Source organism: Apteryx rowi, unplaced genomic scaffold (assembly GCF_003343035.1).
Source record: "Apteryx rowi isolate R43461 unplaced genomic scaffold, aptRow1 scaffold_504, whole genome shotgun sequence".
NCBI lineage: Eukaryota > Metazoa > Chordata > Aves > Apterygiformes > Apterygidae > Apteryx > Apteryx rowi.
The window spans coordinates 52278-71979 of NW_020450766.1; the positions used below are offsets into that span (position 1 = coordinate 52278).

The 19702-nt window shown below is 38.2% G+C and overlaps 1 protein-coding gene across 1 annotated transcript in view; it reads left to right on the plus strand.

Moving 5' to 3' along the window:
- The window catches only part of ARHGAP6 (Rho GTPase activating protein 6), a 68279-nt gene that overhangs the window by 7435 nt on the left and 41142 nt on the right, over positions 1-19702 (plus strand). Inside the window, exon 2 of the mRNA XM_026079916.1 lies at positions 14841-14912. Coding sequence (XP_025935701.1) covers positions 14841-14912 — 72 coding nt within the window. The remainder of the gene's footprint in view (positions 1-14840; positions 14913-19702) is intronic.

Below are 19702 nucleotides of genomic sequence, written 5' to 3' on the forward strand. Positions count from 1 at the left end.
TGGATTTGACCACCAGAACTTATATTCTCAGCATAAGACAAAAGACCATAGGTGGATATGATTGGGCAAGCCCGAAGAAACAACGGCTGTACCTCCGGCATGTGGTTTCAGTATGTGGATTGATTAACCACTGGAAAGCTTTTTAATACAGGAGAAATGGCAGTCAACAGGATGATCAAGCACTCACATCTGTGATGGTAGTGGCCTGGTTGATATGATCATTGCTGCTCAATTCCAGAAAGGTTCAACAAACCAAAAAAACCCCAAACCTCCTGCTCTTAGGAGATCCCTGTCCCTGCCCCACTGATTTGTGAGTTGAGATGTCCCCTGAATCCCATATGTGCTCAAAGAGTGGCTCATTTTATAGCTATGTTTAATCTTAGTTCTGCAACAGTTTAATAGGGACTTGTGGATCAATCAGCTGAAGGCAGCATCAGTTTGCAGAGTTGATGAGGCCTCCTGGTATCCTAATGTCCATCCTTAAGTGGATGACACCTTTCAAGTGACTTTTAAAGATGGAAAAGGAGAAGATACTGAAAGGACTTAGAAGGACCAGAACTGAGAAAAGGTTCTTGTGGTAAGGAAGGTTGTGGGATTAGTCAATTATGAGACCTTGATAGAGGAAAGCTCCTACTTAAAAAGGGGGGCTCTCTTTTATTCTACAGAAAAGGTGAAAGAAGTGAAAAGTTAAGGTGAATTCTTCTAATTAAAGCTAGGAAATATTAATTTAACCTGGATGAGGTAGAATTTGAGTCAGCAAAGGGACTATATTATTTAGGTTTTGCACAGAATCTCACTATTTTTCTTATTAGACAATTTTGCTTCTAAGCTTTGTTTCTAAGCTTCTAAATTACTTCAGGCCAAAATTTCAGATGTGAGAATGTTAATTTAGGAGTGTTTCTTTGTGTGTGTACTGCTTCAGATTTCAATAATTGTAATAATAGGCAAGAACCTCAGAAGTATGTTTTTGTCTTTCATATGTCATTCCTTTCTTGTAAGCACTAATAATTAATCCCTGTATCAATCCATGTTTCAATAGAGTACTACAGGATGCTATCAAAGTTCATTTTTTGTAGGAAAAGTATTTTGTAGGAAAAGCACTAGGCTTCAGGCCATATCTTCAAACTGACTTGCTGAAATATCTAGGTTCCACTCTCATCTCCCAAATATAAGATTGATATAAGCAAGTTTGAACTTTGAGGTTATATGTTGGTGCAGGATTGTTAACAGATCAGATGCCACAGATTGCAACAGATGCAGTAGGTTGGCTAAGGCCGGAACGTCCATCTCTGTGATGAATTATCTTGCTTTTGTTGGCTTGGGTCACAGCCTTAATGTTACGTTGATATAGTGTTTTTGTTGTAACATGTACCACATTCCAGAGTGTATTTACCTTCTAGTGCTAGTACTACATACACTAACTTTGTACTTTTGGGTTTATCTGAATGTTCCTCAAATGTTCTGAAGCAAAGATACAAGGGTGAGTCGCAGAATAGTCTTCGCTTTCCAGAACCGATGATAAACATGTTATCCAGCTATTTTAGCAAGTGTACCAGATGTAATAAAAGAGATGAATTGCCTTTACTAAGAAGACTGTTTACTGTATTGATGCCACCTATGACAAGAATTTATATCCACACAATTAGTTATTGTTAGCAGCAGCTAGGTCATACACAGTTGTTTCAGTAATCACAGCAAGTGTTTGACTTTCTGCCTGAGCTTTTTTCTGAACTGTATTAGGACATCTGGGGAGAGAGAAGGTAATTTTAGTGTTTAGCTAGTGTCTACCAAATTTAGTTCTCAGTTCTCTTGGTTAGTTTTAATTATAATGAATATGATCTGATGTTGGGCTTGGAGACCTAAATACAATCCCAATCATTTCTGGAAAGCTTATAGCTTATCCTGCTTTTGTGTGTACTGGTGCACATTTTTGTATGCAAGTTTTATAGCTAATTTCATCAGGTGTGTGAAGCTGCACATCTGCTCATATGAATTAAATATTCCAGTCTGCTGTAAGACTTCCTTAAGGTAAATTTGAAGGAGCAACACTTCGTAAGTATATAATTTAAGAAATTTTGAAATTGAAAGAAAAATATATGGTTGGGTTTTCTGATTTTTTTTATTGTTCATTGATGCACTTTGTCCCCAGTATGTTCCTGTTAAGCTCTGAATAAAAATGGGAATTCAGAATTATGCGTTCTCTGCTTCTTGTTTATTTTGGCAGGGAGCAGATTTTGGGGTCTGTTTTTTGCTTACATTACTCGTCATTGTATTTCATTACCCATTTTCCTTAACACTGAGAGTGACTATGATTTTTATCTGGACTTGCATTTTTGTAAGGGCTCCAAGCTGGTCATTGTGTTTAATCACTGACCATGTTATATACTTTGCAGACTCTTATAACAGTGGAAGGCATCTAAGTAAACTGTATCCTATACTTTGTGGAGCTTTGAGATTAGACTGGATGCTTTTGTGTTGGCACACGCTATATCTTTTAAGTGGAGAGGCGTATTACCATTCTTCTTAAAGCCAACATCTGACAATTCTTCTCATGTGGAAGAGTCTCCAACATGATCCTGTGAGTCCATGGTTTGTTTGTAAGATTTTCTTTTAATATAGCTGTGTTCATGAAGATTATATTAAAGACAAGCAAGGGTATGAGCTAAATTTTGCTCCTTTACATTATATTAATAATTCTTGGATCTCTTCTGCTGATGTCAGACTTGCTAGGAGAGCTGAGTGAAAACTGTATATTTTGTTGAATTTTAGATGGAGGATTTTTTTTTCAAAATTCAAATTTTCCATTTAAATATATGAATTTTTATAGAGATTTTTTCCCCTGGGAAAATAAAAACAGTATCTCTCAGTCTGAAAAGAGAAAACAGAATAGATTTAAGGTTTTAAGATGAGAGAAGCCCCAGCTGCAGCATAAAGATGTTTAGAGCACTCAGCCTCACAGGCTGCTGCACATGAGTTTGTCGAAGTGTCAGTAACAGGAGCTTTTCCAGGCAGGGAGATAAACAAGCCAACAATTTCAATTTTTTTTCTCCCCAGCCAGAAATTTTCAGAAATTTCTTGTTGTGATTTCTTTTTTCTGATTTGACTTTTAGCCATAATTGAGACAAGAGAAAAAATGGAAATATATGAAGCTTGCAAGAATATAATTTTTCTAACAGTAGAACAGGGGAAGTAATAAATTATCTTCACTGGGTTAAGAAAGTTTTTAATGATCTGTTCCATTCTTAAACTTTGCTCTTAGACAACTCTTACTGAAGACACTTATGTAATGCACATCAGATTGGTTTCCAAGATTTTGTGGTATCACATAGTAGGTTTTACATGTCTGTTTACACTGAGAACACTTTATTTGGCATATTTATTTCATCGGTTAGAGACAGGCTAATGGTTTTAAAAGCAAATGTTTCTGTACTCCATACCAAGAAAAAAGTTTGCCTTTTCAATTTTTAGCATGTATTTTGGTAAATACCTAGGAGCCTTGATCAAGGAGCAGCATACATTTTGTTCAGTGCTATACAAATACAGAAAGAAAATACAAAATGCTAGGCTTTTTGGTGAAATCCGTGGCACTGTTAATGTGAGCATGATGCAGTTAGCATATATTGCAACAGAGTTAGCATCCTTAAAAGAAATATTTGTCTAACTTCCAAGAATCTACCTGTTTCTGTGAAGATGGAGAAAGAGGATGGAAATCGAAGGAACGCTTTGCTTTGCTGAGTTTAGTGGGCAGAAGCGTCCCTGTCTTTCAGTGGGTATTGCAATGAAGGAAAAAGATCTTGCTGAAGCTCCAGAGATAGATAAGGAAGTATTATGATCCACATTTCCATAAACAAATGTCTTGAAACATAATTCTCTGGGACTGAATCACTATTAGGGCACAGTAATTCTAGAGGATTGTGTTGCTCATTTAGATACTGACTTTTGTGGAGTTAGGGTCATGTTATACAAATCCAGATGCTGTTAAGAGATTGCTGGGTACATTTGTGTACATTTGATGTGAAGTCCTATTGAATTTAGAAATTAGTTGTGAGATGTGGGGAAGTCCTTTCCAATATAATTTCCTTGATAGTACACTTGAAATAGCTATGGCTTATAAATTCATATAAATACATTCAGTGTTTTTTCTGTATTATTATGTCGCATGAAAATCTCAGCTTCCATTTTAAAATGTTACTCATGGATAAATAGAAAAGCTCAAATATACGTTCTGAGTAAACCAGTTTCAGGAATGAGAAAGTATATAAAACATAGACTCTAAACACAGTGCTTTGCAAAATCAGGTGTATTTGATTCTTTTTGTTTTTTAAGCCTTTGGGAAGACACTACTGTAACAGAGATATTCTTCACTGATTTCTACCAAGTACAATGTATTTCATACTTAATGTAGTCCTGGCCCTGAAAATAATTGTGTTTTTGAACACTTGATTAGGTTGTCCTAGATTTTGCAAATAATCCACATATGTATATGGTGATTCTATAGTGACTTAAGATTTTGTTCTTTATTACAATTCATTGTTATTTATTACAATTCATCTTCAAAGCCAAAGAATAAAATGCTGGCATTGCAACCTACTAATTTTCATGTTCTGTTTGACTTTGCCTGAGGGCTGCTTTAATGTGTATTTTCTGCTGGTATAAATCTTAAAATTTCCGTTGAAAATCACATTTATTTCTCTTACTTTTTGCATATTGCTTCTTTCAAAAGTGCATTGAGGAAGTATTCCTGATGAAGATTTCTTCTTCCCTTAGGTAGAAGAGTTAGTTTCTAAATTTTCAACTGTATGGTTTCAGTGCAGTTGTTTTAGTTGCTGCCAGCAGTCTAAATTCAGTCACTGAATACTGATTAGGAAAGACAAGATGACTACAGATTTATAAAGGTTTATAGAGATTTATACAGATTTATATAGATTTATTTGATCAGAGGTGCCGTACAGTGTGTATCCTTGTATTTTTTCCTTTCTTTTATCAGCCTTTACATTGTAATGATGCTTTCAGCATTATCAGAGTAGTAGGAAATGAGCACTGACAGAATTGTTGTAGACTCTAATAGCATTTGTTTTTTCAGGCTTTTTACACTGAAAAGGCGACATAGAGATTTAATGGAGAACTAACTTCCTGTACCCAAAGATTTAAGGAATAGATTAGACAAATTTCTGGTTTTGGTAGTCAAAGTATATTTGACTCTGTTTCTCTGCAGGAAGTTGGCCTAAGTCATCTCTGCAGATCTCCTCATGCCTTTTATCTGTTTGGTTTATCATTTTTTCAACATCTATTTCTGTGTATTAATAAAAAGTATGTGAGCATGGTGATGGATACTACAGATACAGAGGACAATTAATGATTAAAATGAGGCATTGTTAGAAAGAAGATCTACTGGCAATTTTTTCAAAGGGATAGCATCTAAATTATTGGAGACACAAACCTGTCCTCTGAGAGACTTTCTGCAACTTGAGTCCACTTCCTTGCACTAAAGGCTACTCTCTCCTTTCACTTATTCATCAAGGCTCTGAGCATGGTGGAGGAATATTGTACCCTGGGTTTATTAGTCCCAGAGGGAGGAGATCAAGTTATGAAGGCTGGCGTATTTTCTTGCACAGCTCCTTCTCTGAAGTGAAATTTCAAGAAGAGGAATGTATGAAGGGTTCATAACAACAAAATGATGGTCAGATGATGGTAGGGGACACCTGAAACCACCTCTGAAATAGTTGACCATGACCACTGACAGGTCCTCTGACTTCCAGGGCGTTTGGAGAATTCCCTGTTCATTTGAAGAGCTCGGGCTGTGCTCATGCGGAGAGATCTGGGGCAAATGCTTCAGGCAGGACGTAAAGCAACTTGGTTGATGCTTCACCCGCCAGTATGGGAGTGCAAGCTGGCTTATCAATACGTAGAAAATGTAATGCCAACCGTAGCCTGGTCTGCCTCTAGCCTGCCCAGCCAACAGTTAGGAAAGTACTCCAAGCAGGGAATGTTGTTCTCTTTCTCAAAGCTTTTAAACTTCTGCCCACCATCATGGTTTCTGAGTGGCCTCCATGAAAAATCAATGGCAGCGGCAAACTCCCTGGTGTGCCATATTCTATTTAAGTTAGGAATTCTACTACCTTTTGAGTTTAGGGAAATTTCTGCCACACTAGGGACACTGCTGCAATCCGAAAAAATACTGTGCCTATATTTTATTTGTCTTTCACCTGTTACTTTACATTGCCATTTCATAAATCACATCATTGGTCTGACTGCACTCAGTATTGCCCTGAGCTATGGAAAGAGTGGTTCCCTTTTACTTCAATATGTCTGGAGACATTTTTTACTTCCAATACCGATGCAAGGCAGTATGCTCTATGAAAGACCCTTCCTGGATAAAAATGTGTAGCAAATTACTCTTTGACCACTCTGTCATTTTTTTAATAGTAACAGGATATGGGACTTAAGTACGACACAGTTAGTCCTCAGCAAATGCAGCCCACTGAAGCAAGCAGAGTGACTCCCTGCCTGTGCACAGGGAATTCAGACCTGGCTTCCTGGTTCTTTAGCTTTTCTCTCTTTCCCTGGATCCACCTGCTTTTTGTTAGTCCCTGCTGACAACCACAGAAGGGCATACAAGGGCATTGGACCCTTCCTTTGTAATCCTCTAAAGGCTGCCAGGTAGCTTTGCATGCTTGTTTGAGCAAGATATTTCCATTGTCCCTTCTATATATGGCAGCAGCAGTCTCCCTCGTGCTAGCACGGAAAAAGGTCTAAGCAGCTGTTTATTGTGATGTCAAAGTGAGCTTCTTTCCTTAGGGCCAGCTAAAAATGTGGCAAATACCATTAAGCTCCAAAAGTTTATTACTTTTATAACTTTATCTTTAAATAGTTTAATGCTCTGCTTTTTAATTTCCTCTATAAAACCTAGTGAATATCTTATTTCTCAGAGTTCATGTAATACTCACAGCCATTTTTAATTTATTGGTAAGTAAGAAGGTATTTAAAGGATGTAAAACTGTACATTTTTTCGCGTCAGTAATGCAGAAACAGCTGAAAATATTTTCTTTAAACTTTCCAAACAAAATCATCTCTGGTTGGAGACCAAATACACAAAGGTCAAGAAAAACGTGAAAAATTAAAAAAATAATAACAGAAGGTAGGGAATGAAAGCTGAGCCTTAATCTTGATTTTGGTGTGGTCATTTGAAATTCTAAGATAATTAAATATTCTGACTCTGTTTCAGGGATATTAATGTGCAGCATGAACAAATGGAAAGCAGGCATACTTTTTGTGTTCTCTTTAGGGTTGATTTTGGTGTAGCTCTGCTCATGTTTGTCTATTAAACCTGCAGCTTTCTGGACAATGGAAGTGTAGTAGCTTGGGGTGGCACTGGGAAGGGGTCTCCTCCTTAGCCCCTCTCTGTGCACAGGTGAGCTGTGCAGAAAGGTGGCAGGACCTTAGGGCCGTGAATTCTGCAGTCATGACTCAGGTCCAGTTCCTGAATTCCTTATCCCTTAGGTACTAATGTTTGACTCTCACAGTTAAATTACATTGCATATGCATTTACCCACCAGTTAACAAAGTCCCTTGTGACTGACAAACACAGGGGAACATATTTCAAAATACCAAAGGGGTTATTTTTTTATAACATGTATACTTGGAGATTGTTTAAAACCTTATAGTACACATGAGAAGGTGTAGACAAATAAAGCTGAAATGTCATATTTTGTTATGATTCCTCTGTCCTCAGAAATTAAGTAGTATTTGCTATCTGAATTAGAGCACTGCCCAAAGTCAGCTTTCTGTAGGGAGAAGGCATACCTACCTCATTCTACTTACAGACTGTGTCTATATCCCACTCTTATACTACACATAACTTCTTTTCTTCAACAAGTTGGGATGTGACTCTTCCTGATAGAAATAGACCTTGAGAATAGAGTTCAATAGAAATGGTGCATTTTTCATTCTAGATTTGATTCTAATTTAGAACTACACATTTTAGATGTGTTTTCCCAAAAGACAGGACAGTCTACTGATAATATGCTCAGCTGGTGTAAAACGGTATGTCGCCTTTGCCTTCAGAATAGCCATGAGGCATCAAAAATCTATTAATGCCTGACAACCAAGCTATGGAGTGTTGGTTTTTTTATTATTATTATTTGCATCAGAGTCACATAGGGTTATTTGTAAACTGTTGTTTGTTTGATAAAACTCTGGTTCCTGTAGGGGGGCAGCTTTCTTTGGAAGTAGGTCAGGATTCCAGCAGTTTTGCATTCTAGGCTGATTCCAAGGCAATTTATGAATGCTTTCTAAATAAATAATTTCATTCAGATACCATTATGGCTGAATCCTTAGCACTACACAGTAAAGAAGTAAGCTGTCTATAATGCAGAGTTTAAGCTTCCAACAGCAGCATCACCTAAACCTGCATGTTTGCACTTGGGAATTCCTCTGTGTTTTATTTTACCAGTCAATAATGCAATAAACATGCCAAAGGGATTGAAACCTATATCCCAAGAAGATAACTAACCACAGGTTGCAAAATAGTCTTATGGGATGGGGAGGAAGAGAAGAAGAATGCACTTTTGTCCCTCTCATGCTTTGAAGCTGACATTTTTCTCTGCCCTCATCAGTCTTGCTTGGCTTCTCAAGCTGTACTACTGCACATTGTAGTAGTGCTCAGAACATCACTTCTGTGCACAGTCAACTTTCCCCTGCGGAAACCTCCTACGGTTTCTCACCACAACCCTGGGAAGCGTTGCAGTCAGCTAACACTTCTGCACCCGTGCAAGCCTGCTGCGCGCTGCACCTGGTCCCACTTGCTATCTTAGTTACCCCTGTGCCACGCTCATGTACGCAGTCCCCGGGGAGCTGCAGCTCTCCCGTGGAGAAGGGCTTTCGGCTTCTGTGCTGCCCTTTTCACTCTGTTTCTTCTGCCTTCACACAACCATCAGGAACTTGCTGGCACTGGAAAGGCTAAAGCTTGTTTGCTGTAGTAGACAGGCAGAGAAAGGAGCAGGTACGAGGGGAGCCAACCGGGTATCTCAGTGTTGTCCTCTGCCAGCAGCCGGGCCCCGGCTCAGGCCACGCGTGGAAGCGAGCAGATGTGAGCCTGCTAATGTGGCCTGTCTTCTTTTAGCTGCAGGTTGACAAGCACAAAGGAGTCTAATCTAAAACAAAGTGTAATTAGAGAGCATCAAGGAGATGCAGCATGAGAACTACAGTAGGGAGATAGCCCCGGAGTTGCGAAGCTATATAATAGTCTGTATTGCTAGGGAGTGTGTGTGTGGTGTTAAAGGGAGAAAGAGAAAGATGGCAAATACCTGTGAGCTCAGGTCTTGCATTTTCCTATTGCTTTATGTGCCAGAAACTTTGGCTCCTGGTTCTCTAATTGAAAATGTTTACTTTCCATCTGTGCTGCAGCTGGCTGTGCTTGAAAGTTAGTGCATGGGGACAGTGCATTTCAACACCAAGTTAATCTAAATAAGTATTTCAAGACAGATATTTATAGTCACAAAAATGATGAAGTGAAACCAGCATCCTCTTATTCAAAAGATCAGCTCAAAGTGCGCATTCAGAAGCAAGTTTGCTTTGTATGGTGACCAGAAGTGTCTGCAAGCACACAGTGCATCTATGAAGGAATAAAGCACAATCTGTTCTTCATTGTGCTCTGTCAACTGAGCTCAGCAATATTTTCTGATTGCAGAGTCCTTATTACTTGAAATTTGCACAGGCAGAAGAGAATGGAGCTGGACTTGGGGTTCCCAGGCTGAATCTGCAAGGCTGGCACTTGGGAAATGAATCATTCCTAATGAGTGAAGTGAACAGAGAAGTCCAAAAGGCAGATCAGACTTGGTGCATTGTGATGCCATTGGTAGTAATTTTCAAGATAGAATTGACTGCACTTTTAGAAAATGAATCCTATTTTTATTTGTTTTTTCTTTGCATGTAGTTGTATCCAGTTGTTAATACCCCATCAAATGAAAATGGTCATGAATACAACTACTATGAAGAAGTATTTTAGAAATCTCATAAAGCCTTCAATATCAGGATTATCATCCATTTCTGTTTTGATAAATGAGTTATGGGTGTGATATTCATCTCTCACATAACTCCTCTCATTATTCTGTGTGAAAATAACCCTTAGTTGTAGAACAGGACAAATTTTCTTCCCTAAATGGACAAGAAACACAACTCTCATAAGCAAAGGAAGATGCCAATAAATGAGGGACGTGTTCTTTGCTTAGTAAACCTGTAAGCAACATAAGATTTCTTTTGTCAAAAAACACTTAGTTAAATTAATTTAAAGCCTCTAATTGACCTTATGAATTAGAAAAAAAGTTTTTGGTTAACAAAAAAGTGTCCTTGCATATAAATGACATAAAAAGAAGGTCCATTCATATGGATAATTCATTAGCCGTATAAAGAAAGGAAGTGCAGAAGAATCATATTTTTGTTACAGCTTCATTTCAAACATTTCCAGGAAAAATTCCATTATCTGAAATCTAATACTATAATACTGTCAGAAACATGACTTAGAAAGTTCAGGTGTTGTCGTCCTTTTTACTTTATATTATTTTAGTTACGAAACAAGTTAAAGAAAATGCATTAAGGCTTCATAGCATAATGAGTGTTTAGTGACATAATATGAAACTGGTGGCAAGAATTCCTGAATGTTAACTCCAGGTGTGCCACTAACTGTATCATCCTGAGGAAATTCCATACACCTAATTTGTGATGCTTTTGCTTAAGCTGATCAACAACCATACCTACTAAATAGGCATTCTGGTTTCCATAACTTTAAAATGAGTATAGTAGTACTTTGAGTAAGCAAGAGTAACAGGATTCAGACTGCACTCTATCTCAGAGTCATATTTGGTGCTGGTAGGTGATCTTGAACAGAGAAATCTGCCATTAAAAATATTCCAACAACTTATATTCTGAAGTCCCCCCTCCCTTTTTTTTTTATTTCTTAAGCTGGAATTTATATATTCTGACCATGAAAATGGCTTCTTATCATATTACCCAGTTTGTAAAACCCTGGTCTCACTTAGAGAGAAATGCAGGCCTTGAAATGGGCTACACAAAATCTGAGAGTTGAGAGTTTTAGTGAAAGTTAAATGGTGTTAGTGTTGGCCCTGTGGTTGAATTTTGACCTTAAACCAGAATTTTCAAAAATAATACTTAAAAGTCAGACTCCTAAATTCTTGTCCAAAGTCAGGTGTATCAGTGGAAAAACTCTTGCTATTTACCATACAGAATTCTGTAGCCTTTTGTTCAGAGACAAAGTCCAAAGTAGATGACCTAATTTTTCAAATAGAGAAGTCTTTTTGGCTTTATCTGAAGCTGGAAGTGCTCACCACTTTGGAAAAACAGGTCATGCAGCAATTTAATATGCACTCAGGAGTTTGCTTCTGGATTCCCATTTTTTAAAATATTCATCATGTTAGTCTTAGTATATAGATGCTGAGAGAGTGATGTAGGCACTGCAGTGAAAAATGCAGTGAAGATATAAATTAGTAAGTATTGAACAAACAAGTTCACTTCTGAAACAACTGATCTGCACAGCTGCCAAGGCAGATTTTCTTCAGAAAAGTCAGAATGGGTTAAGAAAGGGCTAAAACAATGCAGCTTCCTTCACTTTGACACTTCTTGTCTGATTCCTTCATTTTGATGTTTCTTGTCTTTTGAGTACTTCACTTGTCTTGCTAATATTCTTGAATGGAATCTGTTAGACAAGTAATATGTTGTTGATCTGTAGAAAGAAGACAATAAATGATAATTATATAATTATATATGCAGAAGACCAGACTTTGTAGTTTAAACACTTTCAAGCCACAAATGAGTATACCTGGCCATATTTAATAGTACTTTGGGCTGAGGTAGGCTGAGACACTTTGCATAAATATTCTCTAATTTAGAAATCTACAGTAAGTGTTATACATGGGTAATGATACTTTGCCTGTTTCCCAAGAATGCTTTGGATATTAATTATGTTCTCAAAACACAGTGCAAATAATAAGTACTAAGCATTATTATTATGAATTGGATTCATTTAAGTTTTAAAAGTGCCAGGACTGCCCAAGCCCTTAGGCACTTCATGAATATTTCTGCAGTCCTTATGCCTGACATAACCTAAATCAACAGTCATTTCAAAACATATTTATTTTTGTAGACTATAGATTGTAATTAATCATGTCTTCTGCTGTGGGGGAGGAGAGCTGGAACTGAACTCAGGCCTCTTGGCAGATCTCCTATGCTATAGCTTTTCGGTAAGATGCTTCTCAGTCTTATTTTCTTATGCAAGTCTTTCTCTTAAGGAGGTAAACTCTCAGTTGGTGTAAATGGTTCTAGCTTCACTGACATCAGTGGAACTGCATCTGTTTGCACAAGTATCTCCCCTCTGTCATTCTACTGGTTTTTCTTTGCTTCAGGTATGCACTCCTGCACAGAATGGACCCTTCTCTGTGTTTTCTAGTTTTGTCCATCTCCAGAACTGTTTCTTGCTTCTTCACATTCCTCTGGGCCTGGTCATTTGTATACAAAATCCATGATTTGCAGAGACAAATGCAAAAATGTTCTCTCAGTCGTCATTATTTCACTGTCGCAGTTGAAGGAATCATCCATTCTGAACAAGGTTCATGAGAAAGCATTGATAGTTTGGCCCTAGAAGTTGTTGACCTATTTTCCATGTGTAAATCAATGTCGTTTGTTTCCATGTTCTATAATGAATAGCATTCATCTTTCTTATATTTCCGTAGTGTTTAACTACGTAGCATTAACTCCCACCCAAACTTGCAGTTGTGTAATTATAATAGAAAACCTCTATATTTTAGATCCACTTTCAACTTTTGTTCTCATTTTTGCATCTCAGTAGACTTCAGTGAGGTGTCAGAATATTAATAAATAGGTCTTTGGAGCATAAAGACCCCAAGACTCCAAAGAGGTACGAGTCATTTATCAAAAGAAAGGCCACTGTGAAGCAGTAATTTGAATTTGTAACATGGAACATAATTTAAAAAACCCACACACATATATATAAAGCCAGAACATAAGAGTAGGGAACCCTATAAAAACAAGCGATACTGTTGTATATGTAAGCGGGCTACTGACTATTTATTTTGCAAAGAGGTGAAAGAAGAATTTCTATAATAAGCTCAATTTTGTGAACTGGAGGTGTCAGAAGGTGTGAAAGAACTGGGCATATAAATCAATCAAAGTATGACTGTGAGTTAGGAACTTGTCATCTGGCTATGAAAAAGGAAAATCTAATCATAGACCATATCAGGCAATGAACTACCACCATTATACTGGTGAAATCTCCTCTGGAATACCGTATCAATTTTAGTCAGTCATAGTTCAGAGAAATGAATTCTCACTGGAGCAGATGCAGAAAAGGACTATTAGTATAACCAGTGAAAGAGAATCTACCTCTGCCTCAAGAGATAGAAACTGAATATCACAGTTAAATGAGTGCTAGGAGCAGATATGCCTGCTCTCTCTAAATAAATCCACAGTACAAGCATTCAAGTGGAGAGGAAGGAACAGAAGATACATAAGGCAACAAGAAATTTTAGTTTTAGAATAATAGGATATGAACTGGCCTTGAAAAGATCATAATTTGTCCAGCTGTCTGTTGAGTTGTGTTCTGGAAATGGCTTTCAACAGGAGTTGAGGGAAAAAGATGGGATAACACGTTATATTATCTTATTGGCTGTAATTGCAAAGATGAGAGTTATTCCAAGGACATCCACTTCAGTCCTTTGTAGTATGTTCCCTACTGTAAAAGCCCACTCAAGACATTGGTTTACAAAACTAAGAAAACATGTTGAGGCACTGGTGTCCTCCTTACTATACAAGTGAAATACAAATAGTGTGTGTTTAGTTTTGAATTATTGCCATACTACAAAACCAGTAAGGAAGGCAAAGGTGTGCATCTGTTAATCTTTAGCTAGAGTGGTGCCTGTGTTAGTATAGACCTTTTATATTTCTTTGGATTTAGAAAACTAAAACGTGACAAGTTAAAGCAGGCTCATGTCTTAAGCTTTGGTATTTGTAATAAAATACATTTTTGTTGAGACGTAATAAAATACATTTTTGTTGACTTTTATTGTCAAAGATGCTGTTGAAGGAAATAATGATAGCCAACCTTTTGACATAGTTATTTCAAGAATAAACCTGCCCATGCCACTTCGTAAAATCTTTGGTTCTTAATACCTTAGAGAAAACTTGGATAATATATATTGTGTCAGAACAATAATTTCTCTAAGATTAATCCATTTGAACCAATCTGGACATGCTGTACAGAAACTGCAAGCTCCCAGTGTGAGTTGAGATCAGATGGGTCACGTGATGGCAGTCAATTGTCAACCAGCTGGCGTGACTGGTATGCGGAATTGTTCCCGGAGGTTAGTCACCCTCCCTCTCCAAATACTACCTCCAGCTCCCCAACTGAATCATAGTGTGACTATGGATGAGGGGAAACTGCAGCCTTTTGGTTTTGTGGGACCTGCTCTCCACTTACCTATCAAGAGCATCCTGCAGCAGTCTGAATTGTTAAGTTTTGAGCGTTAGCTTTCCATTCTGCCCCAAGGGCTCTGGGACCATGTATGTGTTCATGTGCCCAGCAGCATGCTGCGGGATTTATTTTGGTCCTGTTCACAACCTCAGTGTTTGGGTGAACACAGATGCACTCTTCCGAGCTGAAAGACTGGAACAGTCCCCAGCCTTTGTGAAATGTACCCGCACCCTTCTTGACTCCACGTGCCACGGTCACCTCAGTCCATAATCTTACAGTTTTTGCAACAGTTTGTTCAGCAGTCTTTCTCTTCACTTATTTCCCATTTTTGCTCTTACAGATGGTCAAAAGAGGAAGAAATCATTAAGAAAGAAACTGGACTCATTAGGGAAGGAGAAGAACAGAGACAAAGGTAACATAAAATGAGTACATATTCATTGATCAGGTCTAAGTTTTGCATGTAAGATTTCTTTAGGCTTAAATGTGTCCTTTCTGGGCTAAGAGAATGTTACCACACTGATATAGTGCCTAGACATTTATTTCCAAGTTGAAAAGTGCACCCTCTCCTTTTGTATTTGTCATTAGTATAATCCAGCTCTCCTTGACTGAAAGCTCATTTCCTGGGAGAAGAGGAGGAGTTAAATAAAGGCTGCATCTTCCCTTCATTTTTCTTTCTGCTTATTTTCTCCACCTAGTGCAGAGTGCAGTCTGAATAATACGATCCAGTTGTTTACCTGCACTTGCACTCTCCTTTTTCAATTCACAAAGCATGTGAACCAAGCCTAGCCCAAGCTAGTCAGTTGGTTTGTTTTTCTTTTTTACCTTAGAAAAATAGCCATTGTTTAAAATGTATAAATGCTTCAGTGCTACTGTTCTGTTGGTTTTTAACATACTTCATGTGACATAGATTTACAGATATGGTTGGACCCCTTTTTTCTGGACACTGATCAGCCTTATGGCCTGGGTCCTAATCCACTGGACTAGACCTGTAATTTGCTGCCATTTGAACTAAATCTAGAGACTGAGACTTCAAACCAGTCTCTGAAATTGCCATTTTCTGCATGTAGGTAATTGTGCATCTAATTTTGTGTTCACTTCTAGAAAAGAAGTTTGGAAAAAGCAGTAGTAAAACACTATTAGCACCCCGCTCCACAAACATACACACAAACACACAAATTTATAACAGTGAAGTGATTGGGTTAATCTGATGTTATTGATCCTAGTCTAATTTAGTAGAAGAATGGAACTTTGAAATTCCATGAAAAAATGAGTATCTTCCTAAGAAAGTTATTTTAGATGTTTGTTGGAAAGAACATGCTTTTCTTTTAATTTTTGTTTGATGACTTCATATATGTGATTATTATTTTCTTGGTTTAAAAATGACTGTGGAAACTATTTGCATTAATCTTTCTAAAATTAAAAGTCCTTTGATGCATTTGTTTGGGTAAATCCAGTTGCCTCCCATTTTGCTTTGTGAATAACAGATAGTAAAATTTTTCATTTGTTATGAGAATCACTTGATATAGTACTGAGTCCACATGCAGAATGAGCATTTGAAGAAGAGGTTTAATGATTTTATAATCACCTTTGTGGAAAAATCTATCACACTGCTCCCTTCAGTGTACATTACTTCACATTTGGCTGGAATGTAATTAATCACTCATTATGTTGCTAGTTTCCTTATTTTTCCCATAATGTTCTATAGAGTTAAGAGTGCAAAGCAACATAGTTTTGTGCAAAACCTTCCCTTCTGGTCAGCACATTTGCCTGATATTCATCCTCATACTGGTCTGTGGGATGCCCTTAAGCTTAGGAAATGGCTAACCACTTAATGCTTCTTTTTTGAATTCTCTGTCTCTCACAAATTTTTGATCTAATGAGAGCTTTTATCTATCCCCCCCGTATGGATAGCTCTACTTTAGTAGCCTCCTTTGAAAGTTTCTATTTAGAATCTATTTTAAGAGTCTAAGTATATTACATCTTTTTATTCTCATATTTTTTATTGCAGTAGTTGATTTTAGAGATAATATATGTAATTCATCAAAGACTTAATTTTGTTGTGTCAACCCAGTGGATCTTTGCAATTGCATTTCCAGAGCTCCTGCAATGCATCTTTTCCTTTTATTTTTACTTTGGCCTTAAGAGATGATAGCTTCCACTTGTGATGTATATAAATACTTACCCCAGCATTACTCTTTATTCCTCTTAATTCTCTGTGACCAAAGATACTTCAAACAATACTTTTTTTTGCATTGCTTTGGACTCTTTCATGATTTCCTTGTAGCCTCGTTTTGTTTTATCTGACCTCTGTTTCTGATAATTGCTCAATAATACTGCTTGAGCACTTATGAATAATATTATTTTCTGCCACTGTATGTTTGGGGCTTTTTTAGATGTACCTTGCATGTTAGCATTTATACTCCATTTTGTTAGTTACTTTTGGGATAGACGTTCTCTTTTTATTCAGATAGATTTTTCTGAGTGCACCTTTCCATTTAGGGCTCAGTAGTTGTCCACAGCAAAGGTCAGCACTCTGTGCTTATTCATCCTTGTGTGTATTTATATGCTTCCTGTTTTTTGGCATTGCTTATATCTTCTGGTTAACTTCAGCCAAGCATTTTTAACAATTGCTATGCTGATGCTCTTAATTTTAATTCCTTTCCCCCCCTTTTTTTTTTAACTTCGGGCCATTCCCAATGTGTACCCCTCTTCTTTATCCTCCTCCTCCCATCTTCTGTTGTCTCATTCTCATTTATAGTTTAAATTCCAGGATGTCTTGCATGCTCTCTCCTTATACAAATTGCTATAGAAACACAAACCTAGGGGGAAATACCCCAACACTACTTGAATAGCAGAATCTGTATTTCTTCTTCTTCCATCAGGTCTGCTGGATTGACAGAAGTGGCAGGTCAGTCAGTAAGGGCACAAAGGGCCAGGAAATCAGAAGGATTCAAGTTCCCAACCAGCTGTGTCAGCAGAATGAAAAGAAAGCTGTGTCATCTGTTGCCTATAGCAAACCTTAGGCAGAAATAGTCAAGATAACAGTGTATGGCACCACAGTGGTTCTCAGTGGTTCTGTCCATGACTGTGCCTAGTCAGCCCCTCATCTACCCCACAGTAATTTGCTTGAGCACACTCTTAATCCATGACTGCCGAGGGGATAAGCAACCCCAAAGACCCTTATTTGTGCCGCGTAGGCAGTTAGCCTGGCGTAGTTGGTCCAAGATAACCATTTGCTGTGGGAAGCAGCAGCACGGCATAGCACGTACTGCTGTGCTGCATGTGCTTGGGATGCGTATGTGCATGCTGGGAGCCATGCTTCACATGGGGCATTAGGCAGAGTTGGAGGGCTTAGCATGAGGGACAAGGACATGAGGTTCAGGAACTAGGAGGGACACAGTCCCCAAGCCTTCTCATGATGTTGTTAGAGTACGGACATGAGAGCTGGCTTTTGAAAGAAAAGTGTAGACCTTAATCTGTTGGTATTGCTTGTCTCTGTAAAGATGAGCCCGCAGCGCTCACATCTTGGCCGAGCCACACCTGCTTCCCTAAACAATGATCTCTGTGTTACCAAAGCTCAAGTCAGAGCTAACCTCTCTCATTTTGTGTGTCACAGCAAGCTGAGAGTATTATCCTGCTCTGTTCCACGGTGTTTTTTTAACAAGCATTTCTACTGTTTATTTTATAAAGAGAATATCTTCCATTACTGGGCAACTGGTCCAAAACAAACACTCTGCACTGTGGACGTGGGTGTGCTCACACAAAAGGCCAAGAGTACTTACTCATTCACCCTTGCAGGTCCCTGGTCCTCATAATTGTAAGGAATGCCTTCTTCATTTTTGTCTTAGTAACTAGTTAAACCACACCATTCTGAGAAGGAAACAGGGAGAACAAGAAGAAGGATATCAAAGTGGAAATAAAGAAGCAGATTTCCAGAACACTTTTTATAGACAAGTTGTGGCCAGCTTAATGCAAAGAGCATTTATAGTGCTTGCAGTCAGCTCTGTGTCCACGGGTGTGGGCAGTTCCTGAAAAAGAGCGTAGAGGATTTGTGTACTTGGCCTTACCTGACGATTCTTCTCCTTTAGCACTGACATGTGCTGGACCACTCTAGGGTAGAGACTTTTGGAGTAATTCTGTCTGGAGGTACAACCTTTCTCAAATTTGTGCCTGAGACAGTTCTCCCTCAACTCTACTCCAACAGATGGCTATGCTTTAGAAGCATAACCAAAAGGATATGGTACTCATATCTTCCAGGACTGTTTTGAGATTTAATCACTCATATTTTAGGACTCCATCCAATCTCTGGAGTTTTTACTCTCATAACATCACATTTTATTTAGATGGATCATTCAATCAACCTGCCTGTCAGTTAAGTGAGAGTTTCCACAAACTGTTATACTTTTGAAGGTCATCACAGACACTAAAGTAAAATTGAATGTGCTTTAAATTAGACTGATATCATTGTTTTGTCCTTTTTGACAGGTACATCTGTCATCATCTAATTAAAGTGGAAAAAAAATCTAAAACAAGTGTTTTTTCATTTGTTTTTACTTCTCTGAATGACTCACCAGAGCAGGATATAGCAAAACTTGCCGGATGTAAAAGAACTAAACAGGAGAGCGGCACTCCACCCAGATATTAAAGGCAGTATTTTCAGCTGCTGTCAGTGTCCTTGCTTTTCTTTAGCCTGCCTCCTTGTTATTTAGGGCCATCGTGACTTTCATTGTGTTGTCTACATATGTCTCCAAACATTTGCTTTAGCTGCTGACAAACAGTACTCAGTCTGGGAGAACAGTAAAATGTCAGTGGTGCTTGGAATAAGAAATTCTCAGGATGCTCTGCATGCCGGCAGGAGGGTTCTGTTCCCTTACAAATTCGCTGCTAAATTTGATGAGGGTGGGAGCAGAGCCTTTCATCTGCCTCCTGCCAGTGAAAGGGAGGTCAGCATAAGCATGCCTTCTTGGAGAGCACACTCAAGCATTCCAGGGAGAGGTGCTTCTCAGAAAGGGTTTCTCCTGGAAGATTTTATCAGTAAACGAGCTCCGTTCTTGCTTGCTTCCAGTAAACTCTGCAGGTGAACGATGAGACATATTCAGAAATAATAATCCCTTATTGTAAGATTTGTTGAGCAACTAAGAGTCATCCCTTTTGGTCACGTTTCTGTGTGGAATGTAAATGCTTGATGCATTCCTCTGTGGG